Source organism: Saccopteryx leptura, chromosome 1 (genome assembly GCF_036850995.1).
Source record: "Saccopteryx leptura isolate mSacLep1 chromosome 1, mSacLep1_pri_phased_curated, whole genome shotgun sequence".
Taxonomy (NCBI): Eukaryota; Metazoa; Chordata; class Mammalia; order Chiroptera; family Emballonuridae; genus Saccopteryx; species Saccopteryx leptura.
Window position 1 is genome coordinate 87395917 of NC_089503.1, and position 12876 is coordinate 87408792.

The window sequence follows — 12876 nt, forward strand, 5'->3', positions numbered from 1 at the left end:
TGGGTGGCTAAGATGGAGTGAAGATGAGGATCCGCTGTAGTTGAGAAGACAAGTCATTGGAAGATTAGCATTCTGAGATAGTGATCTATTGAAAATGACCCCAGATAATGGTGGATCTTTGAATGAAGAAGGCAGCTAACTCCTATTTCAAGGTGTCGTAAATTGATAATTGTTCCAAAAGTGGGGCTGAAGAGGAAGAGAGGGGACAAAGAATTGAACACGTGTTATCGTTATCCCCTACAGACTGATGCTTGAATTTTATAGATGAAGAATAGTACAGTAAATTATAAAATCTCTTTGTTTATGCTAGAGGTGCTTATAAAGTCACTCCAAACAGTCTTTTAATCCACTTATCAGAGCAATTTTGTCCTCATTTTAATGGCAGGTGAAACAATATTGAACAAAGCAACCTCTGCTGTACCCTAAACCCTTTAATTATAGTGTTTATAGTAGTAAATGCTGTAGTTAAGGGACAACTTCCATTACAACCCCAGGTTTTTAATCTCTTTGGTTCTTAAAGATTTGTTTTTCAGTTGAAGTTTTTAATGCCTAGTTTCTGTCCAAAGGCTTTGTGTGGATTGATTATTGGACATGAGAGGAAGGGACTGTCCACAGGATCCTGAGGGGGTGCTGCAAAGGAGAGGTCATGTCACTACATGTGAAGTCATCTGTAAACATGGACAATGATAGTTGACATTTATGTAGAACTCATTACAGGCCAAAACCTGGGCTAAGTACTATTTTATGTCCAGTTGACTCATTTAACGCCTTAATGTAAGAAGTAGCTGTTATTACCCCTGACCACAATATTAAAGAAATTAAAGAACAGGAAATAAGTAACTTGTCCAGTCTCACAGCTAGTAAATGGTAGAGCTGGGATCTGAGCTCAAATCTCTATAACTCCAGAACCTACAAGTTTATGGTTAAATGCACTTGACATTTTGTTATGGGGGTAGAGATAAATCCAAGAAGCATCAAAGGCATCATGAGAGGGATTCCTGTCTTCAAATAAAATTGGGGTCCAAAGCAGGTTATTAGAACCTTGCTTTACAATTTGGAGGGCCTGAAGTCTCTTCCCCTGACCCCACCCTCTTGCTCTAAGAGATACAGATCCTTCTTCAGAGTTCTTCTGGGCATGTCCTGGCTAGAGGAAGATTAGCTTTTTGCTTAGGGAACATTTTCTTGCTTAAACCTATTTATACATCTGTTCCACTAGCATTGCAAACAAAATCATTAAAACAAGAAGCTAAGTTTCTTTAGAATGGGCTGGTGGATTTACAGTCAGTGATATTGCACAATCCTGTGAACAGACTGAAAATACCTAATTGCTTAAATGGATGAATTGTATAGTATAATTATATCTACTTATTAAAAAATCAGAACGCGTGAATTAAAGTTTTTTTTCATTGGTTTTAATGATTTCAAATAGACTCGTTGCAGTGCCATTTAGAGATCCAGGGGCCTGGGGTAAGATCCTCCCATTCATTTCTCATTCAGTGGACATTCACCAAGTCCACCCTTGTGCCAGGCACAGGGATGAGGGGTGGACTCCCCTCCCCTTGAGGATGAGAGGCAGGTACACAGAGGAATGCTTGTAACCGAAGTACTGAATTTTTTCCGCTGAGGTTTTCATGACTATGTTGCAAGTTTCAGTGCTAAAAAAAAGTTTTCACTTTTAAAAAAGGCTATCACAAATTTAGTCTCAAAGCTTCAATTACAGTAATCGTTTATCCCTTTGAAGGGGGAGGTTGCATTTACGAAGTGAAAAAAAGAAAGTTGATGTTTAAAAAAAAAAATAGACCCTAATTAAAATCAGGGCCTGTTAACGGGTGTCTATTTTAACTTCAACCTATCCTTCAGGCTGTAAGTCCCCATGGCCCTCCGGCTGGTCCAGTTGGGCTAAGGCCGGGAGGGTTTGGTGGATTTACACGTCCCCTCCCGACTTCTTTCGGCCTCAGCCACCTCGCATCTCGGGGCGCACTGGAAGCCCTTCAGCTTTTCCCCAGAACCGGCCGGGAAAGGGCCGGGCTGGGCGGGAGGACTTCCTGCGGCCAAGGGCGGCCGTGCTCTCCGCAGAGGCCAGTTCCGACCCAGACTGGACTCCCGTCGGTCGTCCGGCCGCCCCGGGGCGCCCCGGCCAAGGCCCGGCCGAGGGCGGCTCGGTCACGTACGGCCAGGAGGGGCGTTGGAGGCCCGGAGTCTACAGGAATGCTGCGACTCGCAGGGAAAGTTTCCCGGGGCGGCCGGCCCGGATTCGGTGCGGGAGGGCGCGCAGAGGAAGGAAGAGTCGCGAAGAGGCGGAGCCGCCGAGCCGCTCGGGCGGGCGGTTCTCTCAACTTTAGTTTTGGCATCTGAGGCGAGTTTCTGTCTCAGTCGGGCGCAGCCGCCGCCGGGGAAAAGAAAGAGAGGAAGGAAGGAACAAGAAAAGGAAATAAAAGAGAAAGGGGGAGGGGAGAAGCCACGAGCCGTCCGGCATCCGTCAAGGGAGTGAAGGGAGAAGTTCTCAGGCGCCGCAGCTCCGGGTCTCGCAGCCCCTCCCGAGGCGCAGCCGCCAGACCAGCGGAGCCGGGGCGCAGGGCGGGGGCGGAGGCGCCGGGGCGGGGGATGCGGGGCGGCCGCGCAGCCCCCCAGCCCTGAGAGCGAGGAGAGCCCTTGCTCCCGCCGCCCAGCCGGCCTCGCTGCTTCTCGCGTCCGGCCCGTCTCGTCGGGGGCGCCCGGGCGGAGCCCTCGCCCGCCTGGTCGGGGAGCGCGTCGGGGGAGGCAGAGACCATGGATCCCGGGCAGCAGCCGCCGCCGCCGCAGCCGGCCCCCCAGGGCCAAGGGCAGCCGCCCGCGCAGCCCCCCCAGGGGCAGGGGCCGCCGTCCGGGCCCGGGCAGCCGGCACCCCCGGGGTCCCAGGCGGCGCCGCAGGGCCCCCCCGCCGGACACCAGATCGTACACGTCCGAGGGGACTCGGAGACCGACCTGGAGGCTCTTTTCAACGCCGTCATGAACCCCAAGACGGCCAACGTGCCCCAGACCGTGCCCATGAGGCTCCGGAAGCTGCCGGACTCCTTCTTCAAGCCGCCGGAGCCCAAATCCCACTCCCGACAGGTAACCTCGCCGCGCCTCTGCCCACTTCCCCGCGGGGCGGGCCGCGGGCCCGGGCGCTCGGCAGCGGCGGCGGCCGCCCTGGCCGGGAGAGGGGGCCCGGGCGCTCTAGGGGGCAGGGGCTGGGGGGTCCCCGGAGCCTGGAGAAACTGGAGGCACCGCGGGCCGCGGCTCCCGGCGCCCGCTCCTCCGGAGTCCGGGGCTGAGATTTGTTTTTCCCCTAGGAGTTTCTGCGGTTGCCGCCGCGGGGGGCGTGCTTTTCCCCTTCTTCCTTTCTTTCTTTCTTCCTGGGGTTCCCGGGAGGTTGGCGGGACTGGCGGGGGAGGTGGGTAGGAAGGAAGTGGGGGGGTCGGCCGGGGCCGCGGTGGGCTTGCACAATGCGCGCGCCTCCGCGCGCTCTGCACCTTCGCTCCCGCCGCCGCCGGGCTGGGGGCGGGGAGCAGAGAGGGGGGCCTCTGGCATTTGTGTGTGGGTGAGTTGCCAGCGGCGGCCGAGTTTGTGAAGTTGAGCCCCGAGCCCCCTTCCCTTCGAGGCCTCTCGGTCCACTTCAGTCTCCTGGGGAGTCAAATAATTGTTCTCTTGTTTTCTAGTGTTGATTCGGGGTGGGGGGTTGAACCAGTCTCTTCATTTTCTAGCTCCCCCACCCCTCCCGATAGCATTTATTTTCCTCGCCGCCCCGACGCTTTCTGAATACAGGATCCAGACTTTCCTGGAAGTTGTTTATGGAGTTTGCGCTTTCACCCCTTTGCTTCCCTTGTGCCTTGGAACTTGGGCAGGCTCGCGCTTATCAAACTTTGTAGTTTCACGTGTTGGTTTCCCAATTGTAGACTATTATTTACAGCTTGCTGAAATGCTTTTAAATTAGCCACATATGCACGTTGCGCAGGACCTTGAGTTGCGCTTTACAGTGCCTTGGTTTTAATATAAGCCTTTGATAATACATTGCAGGTTGACTCATAGGCCGAGTCCTCCCTAGTTCAACTGTGATTAAAAGTTACTGTTTGGGAAGCGATGACTAATTCGAGGCTCGCCATTGCTTTTTATTGAGGATATGAACATGGCTGTTCCATACAACACAGCGTTCGATTATTTTGCTAACTTGATGCAACGTCGAAGTGAAACTTATTACAAAAGTGTTAACATTCCGACAGGTTCCAATAGGTTTGTTTAATGTAGGCTTTTCTTTCTTAACCTTAAAAAAAAAAAGAACTTGCTTCAGGCTAAACTTTAATTTAGGAACTTTGCCCAAAAGTTAATTGGTTTTCCAAATACTGCGATGTAGTTAGATCACTTGGGCTGTAACTTGAGTGAAAAGAAGAGTTAATCGCCCTCACTCCCATTCCCCTACCTATTTGCAAACCTGTTGTATGTTCTCCTGCAGCAGACCAAGGGGTTTTGGAAAAACTCATTTAACCTAAGACAAAAACCTGGGATAAGGAGGAAAGAAAAACAATTTAGTTGCGTTCCTAAACACTTCAATTTGTAAGAAGTAGACTTTGTGCCTTTTTCTCTTATTCCTGCAAGTGGGTTTCTGGACTTAGGGATAAATATGTGCTGGTATTGCACCCTACAGACTGCGTGCCTATACTGCTAGTTAATGTATAGTACACATACGAGATTGAATTCCCCATTTTGTGGCATATATAAGCCAAAAAATATTACAACTGAAAAATTATACTTATTTTTCTAGTAAATGATTGCACCAGAATTTATATTCAGCAGTTCATGGATTTATACTATTAATTGTCTAATATTGTTTTGTTTTTTATTCAGTTTCTTAACTAAGTGTTGACTTTTATTTCTGCTAATGATTTTCTAATGCATATATATTCTAATTGGAAACTCAAAAACGTAGGTGACTTTAAGGCATAAATGCCTCTCCTGATTGTTTCCAATCACCCTTCCTTGTGTGTACGAATATAGAGAATTCTAACTTTTTGATAATCAACTAATTCTAATAATGGGATTTAAATAACTGACTTATGAATAGTGTCAATATGGGTTGCAAATACTGTTCACAAACTTTTGGATATGAATTCATCTACACACGCACACACGCACACACATACATTTTTCACCATGGGATAAAAGCTATTTTACAAATGAGAAAGACTCACAGAGGTTAAGATATTTACACTAGCTCACTTGAATTGGAACCTTAGCTCTTTGGGGTCTGAGTGCAGAATTTTTTCTGCTGTTACACAGTGGTAAATATGTAAGTGTAACTTCTTAAGTTATAGGGTAATTGAACTGCTGACATCTTTATCATCTAAATATAAATATATGGTTGGGTTTTCATTTCATTCATTAGGTGGCTTTTAAGAACATTTGGATACTTCTAAATCTTTTGTATTCATTATAAGTTGTGTAACTTGTGATGATTGTTTTATTGATGGCATTTGTCCATGATGAGAAAAAAAAATCACAGTCATCATGTGTTTAGGGCTTGGCTTGGGGGGGGAAACTACTTAAAACTTAGTTAAAAAAAAACTGTGTAGTTATTGTATTTCTGGAGTCGTGTTTATACCTGGAATATTTTAGAACTTAGCAAAGCACCCATACTGTGTTGGCCTTGTAGAAATAGGTTTTAAAGGTCAACATTATTATTTTAGGGATGTGTCATTCATTCTGTACTGTTTGTCTCTAAATTAAGTAGAAAGCACATCAAATGTGTAGTAGATAGAAAATTCACTTAGATGGAATGCTCATCAATAAAATTACAAATGTTTGTAAAAGTACATATTAAAATTGCATAAGCCATTAAAAAATACCCATCTACAAATCTAAATTGTTCTGAGTCAAATTTTAAATGTTGGCATTTGCCTTTGATACTTAGATATTTGGTTGCAATGAAAGTCTAGGAAGTTTTAAAGGGACTATTTAAAAACACTTTTTCCTATTCCTACAGGCTAGTACTGATGCAGGCACTGCAGGAGCCCTGACTCCCCAGCATGTTCGAGCTCACTCCTCTCCAGCTTCGCTGCAGCTGGGAGCTGTGTCTCCTGGGACGCTGACCCCCACTGGAATAGTCTCTGGCCCAGCAGCTGCACCCACTGCTCAACACCTTCGACAGTCTTCTTTCGAAATACCTGATGACGTACCTCTGCCAGCAGGCTGGGAGATGGCGAAGACATCTTCTGGTCAGAGATACTTTTTAAAGTAAGTGAAAAGAATGGTAGGGATAGTTTTCTGTCTTTCCAAAATGTAGTTTGGAAAACAGTACAGTGATAGCAAGGAATAAAATGTCATTTATTTTTATATTTTTCTTACTATTTTTGTCAAGGTCAGTTATACCTTCCATAACCTTTTTTTTTTGCTATGATCTAAATACCTTCTATAGCTTGGGTAAAGCCTTTTAATAATCTTTTGTGGCATTTGGGTATTCTCATTTTGAGTTTGTGTCAGACCTATTAATTAGCCTAGCTCAAAACTGAAAGAATACCATGAAAAATTTCAAATTATGAGAATTCCCTATAGGGCTGGCATAGTCCTCTGAAATAAATAGTATACTACTCATATCTTTTCAAATAAACATTTTATTGGTAGAGAAGAACTATAGAATATGTAGGACTTCTTTGGGAAATAGTTTAGATAGTGAAATGACAAACCCTTTAGCTGCAGTTTGATGTGATTATTACATCTTCCCCCCTACCACCCCCACAATTGTGAAGAGAAACGGAATTTTCAGGTTTGATGTATAATCCCTTAGAGACAAACTTCTTTCAAGATAGTAGTTCTTCAAAATAAAATCCTTCCTCTCTGAGAAAACAAAAACAAGGCCAATAGGTTATTTATTTTTATCAGACACTTTTTGTCTTTAACAAAATGGTAAAATTTCATGAAAGCTGAAAAGATCGAGGTAGAATTTTATCGCCTCGCACTTTAAAATTATAGATAAGACCTTAATACTTTTATCTCATTTGATTTGTGTATAAAAATGTTTTCTAAAAGTATTGCAGACAAATTGCTATTTTAAAAAAAAAATAGCATACTTGGTACTATTTAATCAGATTGAGATAATTGAAAAACAATTCGTATTTTGATTGAGATCTGTCTTGACAACCTACTCCCAAGGCAAATGTAACATTTATTCATTAGCTCAGATAATGATATTGTTTTATTGTGTGAGTCTTGGTAAGTAGTTTATATTCATTGTCTTCCAGGTTGGTTGTTACTTGTAATGTGAGACAACAGTTTTCAGACAGGCTTATTTAGGAGATGAGCAGAGGAAAAGTTTGATCTTGAAAAGTTTCTGCAGTTTTTGCCTTTTCCTGAAACATTTTTCTTCCTTTAGTTCGTTTTATGGTGTCCTGGTATCCATTTCAAAGGGTCAGGTTTCAACCAGAACAATAAAGGGCCTGAGACTGGAAAGTACACACAAGTCTGGCAAACTCATCGGCATGAGCAAGATCACTTCTTCTCAAGCAGGCATCCAAAGTAAATGATTGAAAGAGCTGCTAGCTGTGAGGATGTGTCTTCAAGGGAAAAGAAGTGGAAACAAACCAGGTTGTTAGGCGGAAAAAGAAAGGCTGTACTTTTTTGAACCTTTCCCTGCTGGGTCACATGCTGACCTGGGGAGATTTTTAAGCAGCTTAATAGGCTGCTTGCCTTCCTTCTTTGGTTGATTCTGTAGCTAAAAATACAAGGTTAAAGAGCAATATTTACGCTCTCCTTAGTCTTTTGTATCTTGTAATAATTGCTTATTGGTGACATCTGCCTACATTTTCATTTTGAGTGATCTTATTGTTTTGTGTTGAAATAAATGTTCTATAATTTATTTTTTAAAGCCTCCAAATGGTTCTTCCTTTGAGAAGAAGTGTATCTTTTAAAGATATTGGTAAAGATGGATTATGAAGAGTGTCTACACATACATACCACATCACTCCAAACACCCCACTTGAGTGGACCTGTACCAGGCTAAAGTGATATGAAAATTATGCCATAAGAGTATGTTACAATAGTGGAAAGAAACTTATTTGGAGAAAAAAAAATGGGAAAAAGATAAACATGACTGTTCTTCAGGATTTTTTAATATTTGAAAATTGCGAGGATGGTCAATCTTAAAAGTTCCTATGGAAATAAGTTTTGTAACTATGTAAGATGACATGTTAACTATTCTTACTGTAGTGATCTTTTTGCAGGATGTATAAACACTGAATCGTGTTGTACACCTGGTTAATGTTGTATGTCAGTTTTACCTGAATTTTTAAAAAGTGGGGGAAAATATTTTTGAGGGACTCTTCATGTGGAAATAAAATTAGGCTTATTATATGTTAAGAAGCATGAGGATTTTTGACTCCATGAAATAATTTTCTCATATATTACCTTTCAGAATTAGAAGGGTTTTCTCTGAGAGATAAGATATGTTAGTAAAGCAGACAAAATCATGGATTAATTGATGCCTTGCCTGTCAGGAATTGTAGAGAGGGCTCCTAAGAATTTTATAAGGAAGTGGGGATTTTTCTTCTGTTCTTCTAAAGAGTGTCTGCTTTATATATGCAATTTGGAGAAGTTATAAAAACGTTAGTTCACATCTAATTGTTTGCTACTTACATGATGTTATGAGTTGTTGTAAAATAAACAACTTATTATTGCATACTGCACATACAGGTAAATGATTAATATCTGTCCTGTCTATGAGTCAGAGATGATGAATGAAGCTTTTGGAATCAAGGTGCTTCTGCCAAAGTGCATTTTTTTCTAATTTTGATTTTTTAAAATCAGGTTCTCTTTGCAGTCAGTACTTACATATTTTCGTCTTATGTCTAAAGAAGATTCATGTTGCCACCTAGATGTAGAACGAAGGCTTAAACTAGTTTCATATTTTACATTCATTTCAACAGTGAAAAATTATCTTACTAAACAAATACTTGTTGAAACTAACTTTTAAGTTACAAGTATATAATTTATTGATTTATACTTGTCATGAAGAAATCTGATAATAAATGGTCCAAATGTGGAAGGTGATATAATTTGATTGAAAACTTATAAATGTTGACTTTAGAAACAATTAATTATTGCATTGTGACCACAGATGAATGACTTTTTGAAGTCAGTTGGTCCAATTACTGCAAGATTATAGACGGGTGATCGCTGGTATTTTTAAATCCTTTCCTAGGTCAGCGAGATCTTCTGGAGAAGCCTTGTTGTACCTTAGCTTGGCAAGTGATAGAGTGGAATTATGGTGGCACCAGCTACATTTATCAATGACACATATGTATGTGCTGGTATGGTTGTGAAGTGTGTAAAAAAAAAAGCTTAGTCTGTATATTATGTATAATATCTTTTACTGAATTTACTGTTTAAAAATAAGTTCTTCAGATTTGTATATTGAGCTTTTTAAAAGAATCCTTTGTCTTTATTACACTGAAAATTATTGCCTTCTTCAGCTGTCTTATAGTTTTCCTACAGGAAATAGTTCTTCAAGTAGTTGGTCAACAACTTCCTATTTCTTTATAAGCTGCTGAATAACTTCCTGAATTAGTATTCTATAATATCTCTGGTTACAGGAGTGTTTTTCTCAGTTATTTTATTGAATCTGATACCTTGTAACTATTACCATGTACAAAGAACTTATTGTATACAATGTACTACCATCTAGGACTTTATACTTTGATTTAAGAAATCTAATCCAGCAATTTTAAAAGTTTGTAGATTTGCATTGTTTAACAATTCTAATTTTTCAAAGGTCATTTTGTTTCATTTCTATTATTTATCACTTTCTGAGTATATGACCACAGTGTTTTTAAACCTTGAAGATTCAAGGTTTCTTGTGGCTGTGATCAGATTAAAAATTATATTGAGTATCTTGATCCACAGTTTAAAAAGGTGTTTTTTCAGGATTCAACATTGCACATCAAATAAATTAGCCAGTTTTACAACATTAAGTGAGCTTGCCTTATAGATATTATTGGTCGCTATTCATGGTTTGATTCTTTTTTCTTACTTCAGAAGTTAATGCTCCACTGCTCTAATCAAAGCTACCTTAGAATGAAAGGAAATGAGTTAAACTGTGTCTTGTTATAATTTGATCTATGTTTCTCCCAAACACTTGTCCTACAGAAGACTATAAATACATGCAGTGGTTTTTGTTACCTTAGTAAAGATTACATGTTTTTTTAAAAGGAACAGTTTTATAAAGAATAAGGCTATTCTGTTTTTTTTTGTTTGTTTGTTGGTTGGTTAGTTTCTTCCTATCAAGTTTAACTTGATATGATTTCCTTTTAAAAGTAAAAAGCTTGTAATATTACCATTGAATGTTTAGCTGCCAACAAAACAAAACAAAACACACAATTCAAACTGTAATCACAAAGTATTTCCCTATCTGAGGGGAGGGCCAGTCTCTGCCTGTTTGTCTTGCTATTGAGGTTGAGTGGGGAGAGAAGATGAAAGTATGCCCTCAGCTCTAAGAAAAAATGCTTGTTTCTGCTCAGTGGGTGGGCATCCCAGAAAAGAATGGCCCGAAGTGCCACAATGATTTAGGCAGAAAAATGCTGGAGGAACTCTTGAGTAAGTACAGTGGCAGAAGAAAAACAGTTGGAAGATAGTGGATGTGACAGAGTAAATAGAACATGGAGATTAATGTATTTTCTGAGGGGAAACAAGGAGTATTTTTAGTGTAGACTAAGAAAGCTGTTTAGTTAACAAACTAGATGTTTAAATGCAGCAAACTCTCAGTGGGCTACAAGGTGGTAGGCTAATTTTCTTTAAAAAAAATGACATTCAAAAATATTCCTCCCCAAAAGCCTCATGTTAACTATTTAAAAAAATATCCAATTTTGAATAATTGAAACATAAAAGAATGCTTTTGATACCCGGAGATCAGTCCGAACTAGTAATGAATAAAAATGTGTTTCACTTTATAGTTAGAAAAAAATGCAAATTAGCATCCTAAAATAGTAATGCTAATAATCTAATAACTGAATTGTTTTTTACCTTAAGGCTTTGAGGAAGAGGTAAACTCTAAACCTAACCTTTTAGTTGTCTAAATGTATAGTGAGCCCTGGCCAGTGGGCTCAGTGATAGAGCGTCGGCCCAGTGTGTAGAATCCCGGGTTCAATTCCCAGCCAGGGCACGTAGGAGAAGTGCCCATCTGCTTCTCCACACTTCCCCTTCTCTTTCTCTCTGTGTCTCTCTTCCCTTCCCGCAGCCAAGGCTCCATTGGAGCACAGTTGGCCCTGGCGCTGAGGATGGCCCCGTGGCCTCCGCCGCTAGAATGGTTCCAGTTGCAACGGAAGAATGCCCCAGATGGGGCAGAGCATCGCCCCCTGGTGGGCTTGCTAGGTGGATCCTGGTCGAATGCATGCGGGAGTCTGTCTCTGCCTCCCTGCTTCTCACTTAAGAAAAAAAAATGTATAGTGGAAGTTAAGTTTAGGATAAAGCAAAGTGAAGTCATTTTAAAAGCAGTTCCTAAGACTTTAGATTATTCAAACTTAATTTGCCACCTTCAGTAGTAGTATAATTTAGCCATTAATTGTGGCTTGAAAGTTTAATAGTTGAGTAGCATTAGATACAGGGAGGTCTTAAAGAATTGTATGGTTCTGTAACTATGGTTACTAAGTCATGCAGTTCTTACAAAAAGGGCTTCTAATTCTAGGATTAATCAGAACCTCAAGCCATGAAAGGGGCATTGCTGTTTTTATGAAGAAGAACTGCTTCATGGTTCTGGTTGCTCAAGTACTATAGCGCCAAGTTTCCTGGGAACAAATACTGCCACAGTGGAAGCACTTCTGTTTGGGCAGGGCTTGGCCCCCCTCTAAAAGCAAACAAAGAAGTTTAGTATAAATCATGAGGGTCTTTTTTTTCTTCTTGCTCTCTTTAATATTTCAGACAAGAAAAATTGGTCAGTAACTTAATTGTCATTAGCATGAGAAGAATCATAATCTTGAATATGTCCAATGGTAAGATCTTTCTCTGAATTATGTTTCAAATTAACAAAATAATGCAAATGGAAGTATCTATTAAAATACCACTGTTTGCTTCCACCAAATATTTACAGTACCTTATATGTGGCTAGTGTTATTACTTATCTTCACTCTCCTGTGGTTCCTAACTCTTATCAGATCAGCAGGGTCCTGATTTGGGGGTGGTGAAGGTTCTTTTCATTAAAAGCTCCTTCCTTCCTCTTGCATTTGCTTACTTAACCTAAAGTGAGGGGTTTTTCTTTGTTTTTAAAGCAAGGTCTTTATTTGACCAGAAAGTGTGTTTAGAGAGAAGTGTGGTTTTTGATACATTCATAGAAACAGTTTATAGACTATTTTATTTGGGGTTTAGAATAAAGACGGTTTTCTTCAGTGTGATGCTACTATGTGTGTTCACAAAATTATAAACTAGAAAGTTTTTTGAAATTTCACTTCTCATATATTCAGATGTAACTGTAATATGGAATTTGCTTTTGGGAAGGAACTAAACCCTATTATGTAGGACAGGGGTCGGGAACCTATGGCTCACGAGCCAGATGTGGCTCTTTTGATGGCTGCATCTGGCTCACAGACAAATCTAATAAAAAAATAATAATGTTAAAAATATAAAACATTTTATTGTATTACAATCCATTTCCTAGTGCTCATGTTCATGGTTGCATGTGGCTGGAGCCAATCACAGCTGTCCTCTGGGACAACACCAAATTTTTATTGGATAATGCATAACGTACATGGGTCGTCGTATGGCTCTCATGAATTACATTTTAAAATATGTGGCATTCATGACTCTCAGCCAAAAAGGTTCCCGACCCCTGATCTTGGAGATGCAATTAAAATGTGGACTTTTTTTTTATTTTTAGTGAGA

At 40.9% G+C, this 12876-nt stretch overlaps 1 protein-coding gene across 12 annotated transcripts in view; it reads left to right on the forward strand.

The window, feature by feature from the left end:
* The first annotated feature begins 1823 nt into the window (after positions 1 to 1823).
* YAP1 (Yes1 associated transcriptional regulator) overlaps positions 1824 to 12876 on the forward strand; it is a 125174-nt gene continuing 114121 nt past the window's right edge. For 2 of the 12 annotated variants that reach the window (XM_066371231.1, XM_066371268.1), the window contains exons 1-2: positions 1824 to 3093; positions 5999 to 6249. In XM_066371231.1, the coding sequence (XP_066227328.1) occupies positions 2770 to 3093; positions 5999 to 6249 (575 nt within the window). In that variant the 5' untranslated portion in view covers positions 1824 to 2769. The remainder of the gene's footprint in view (positions 3094 to 5998; positions 6250 to 12876) is intronic. The other 10 variants (XM_066371301.1, XM_066371319.1, XM_066371241.1 and 7 more) reach the window with 5 other exon arrangements.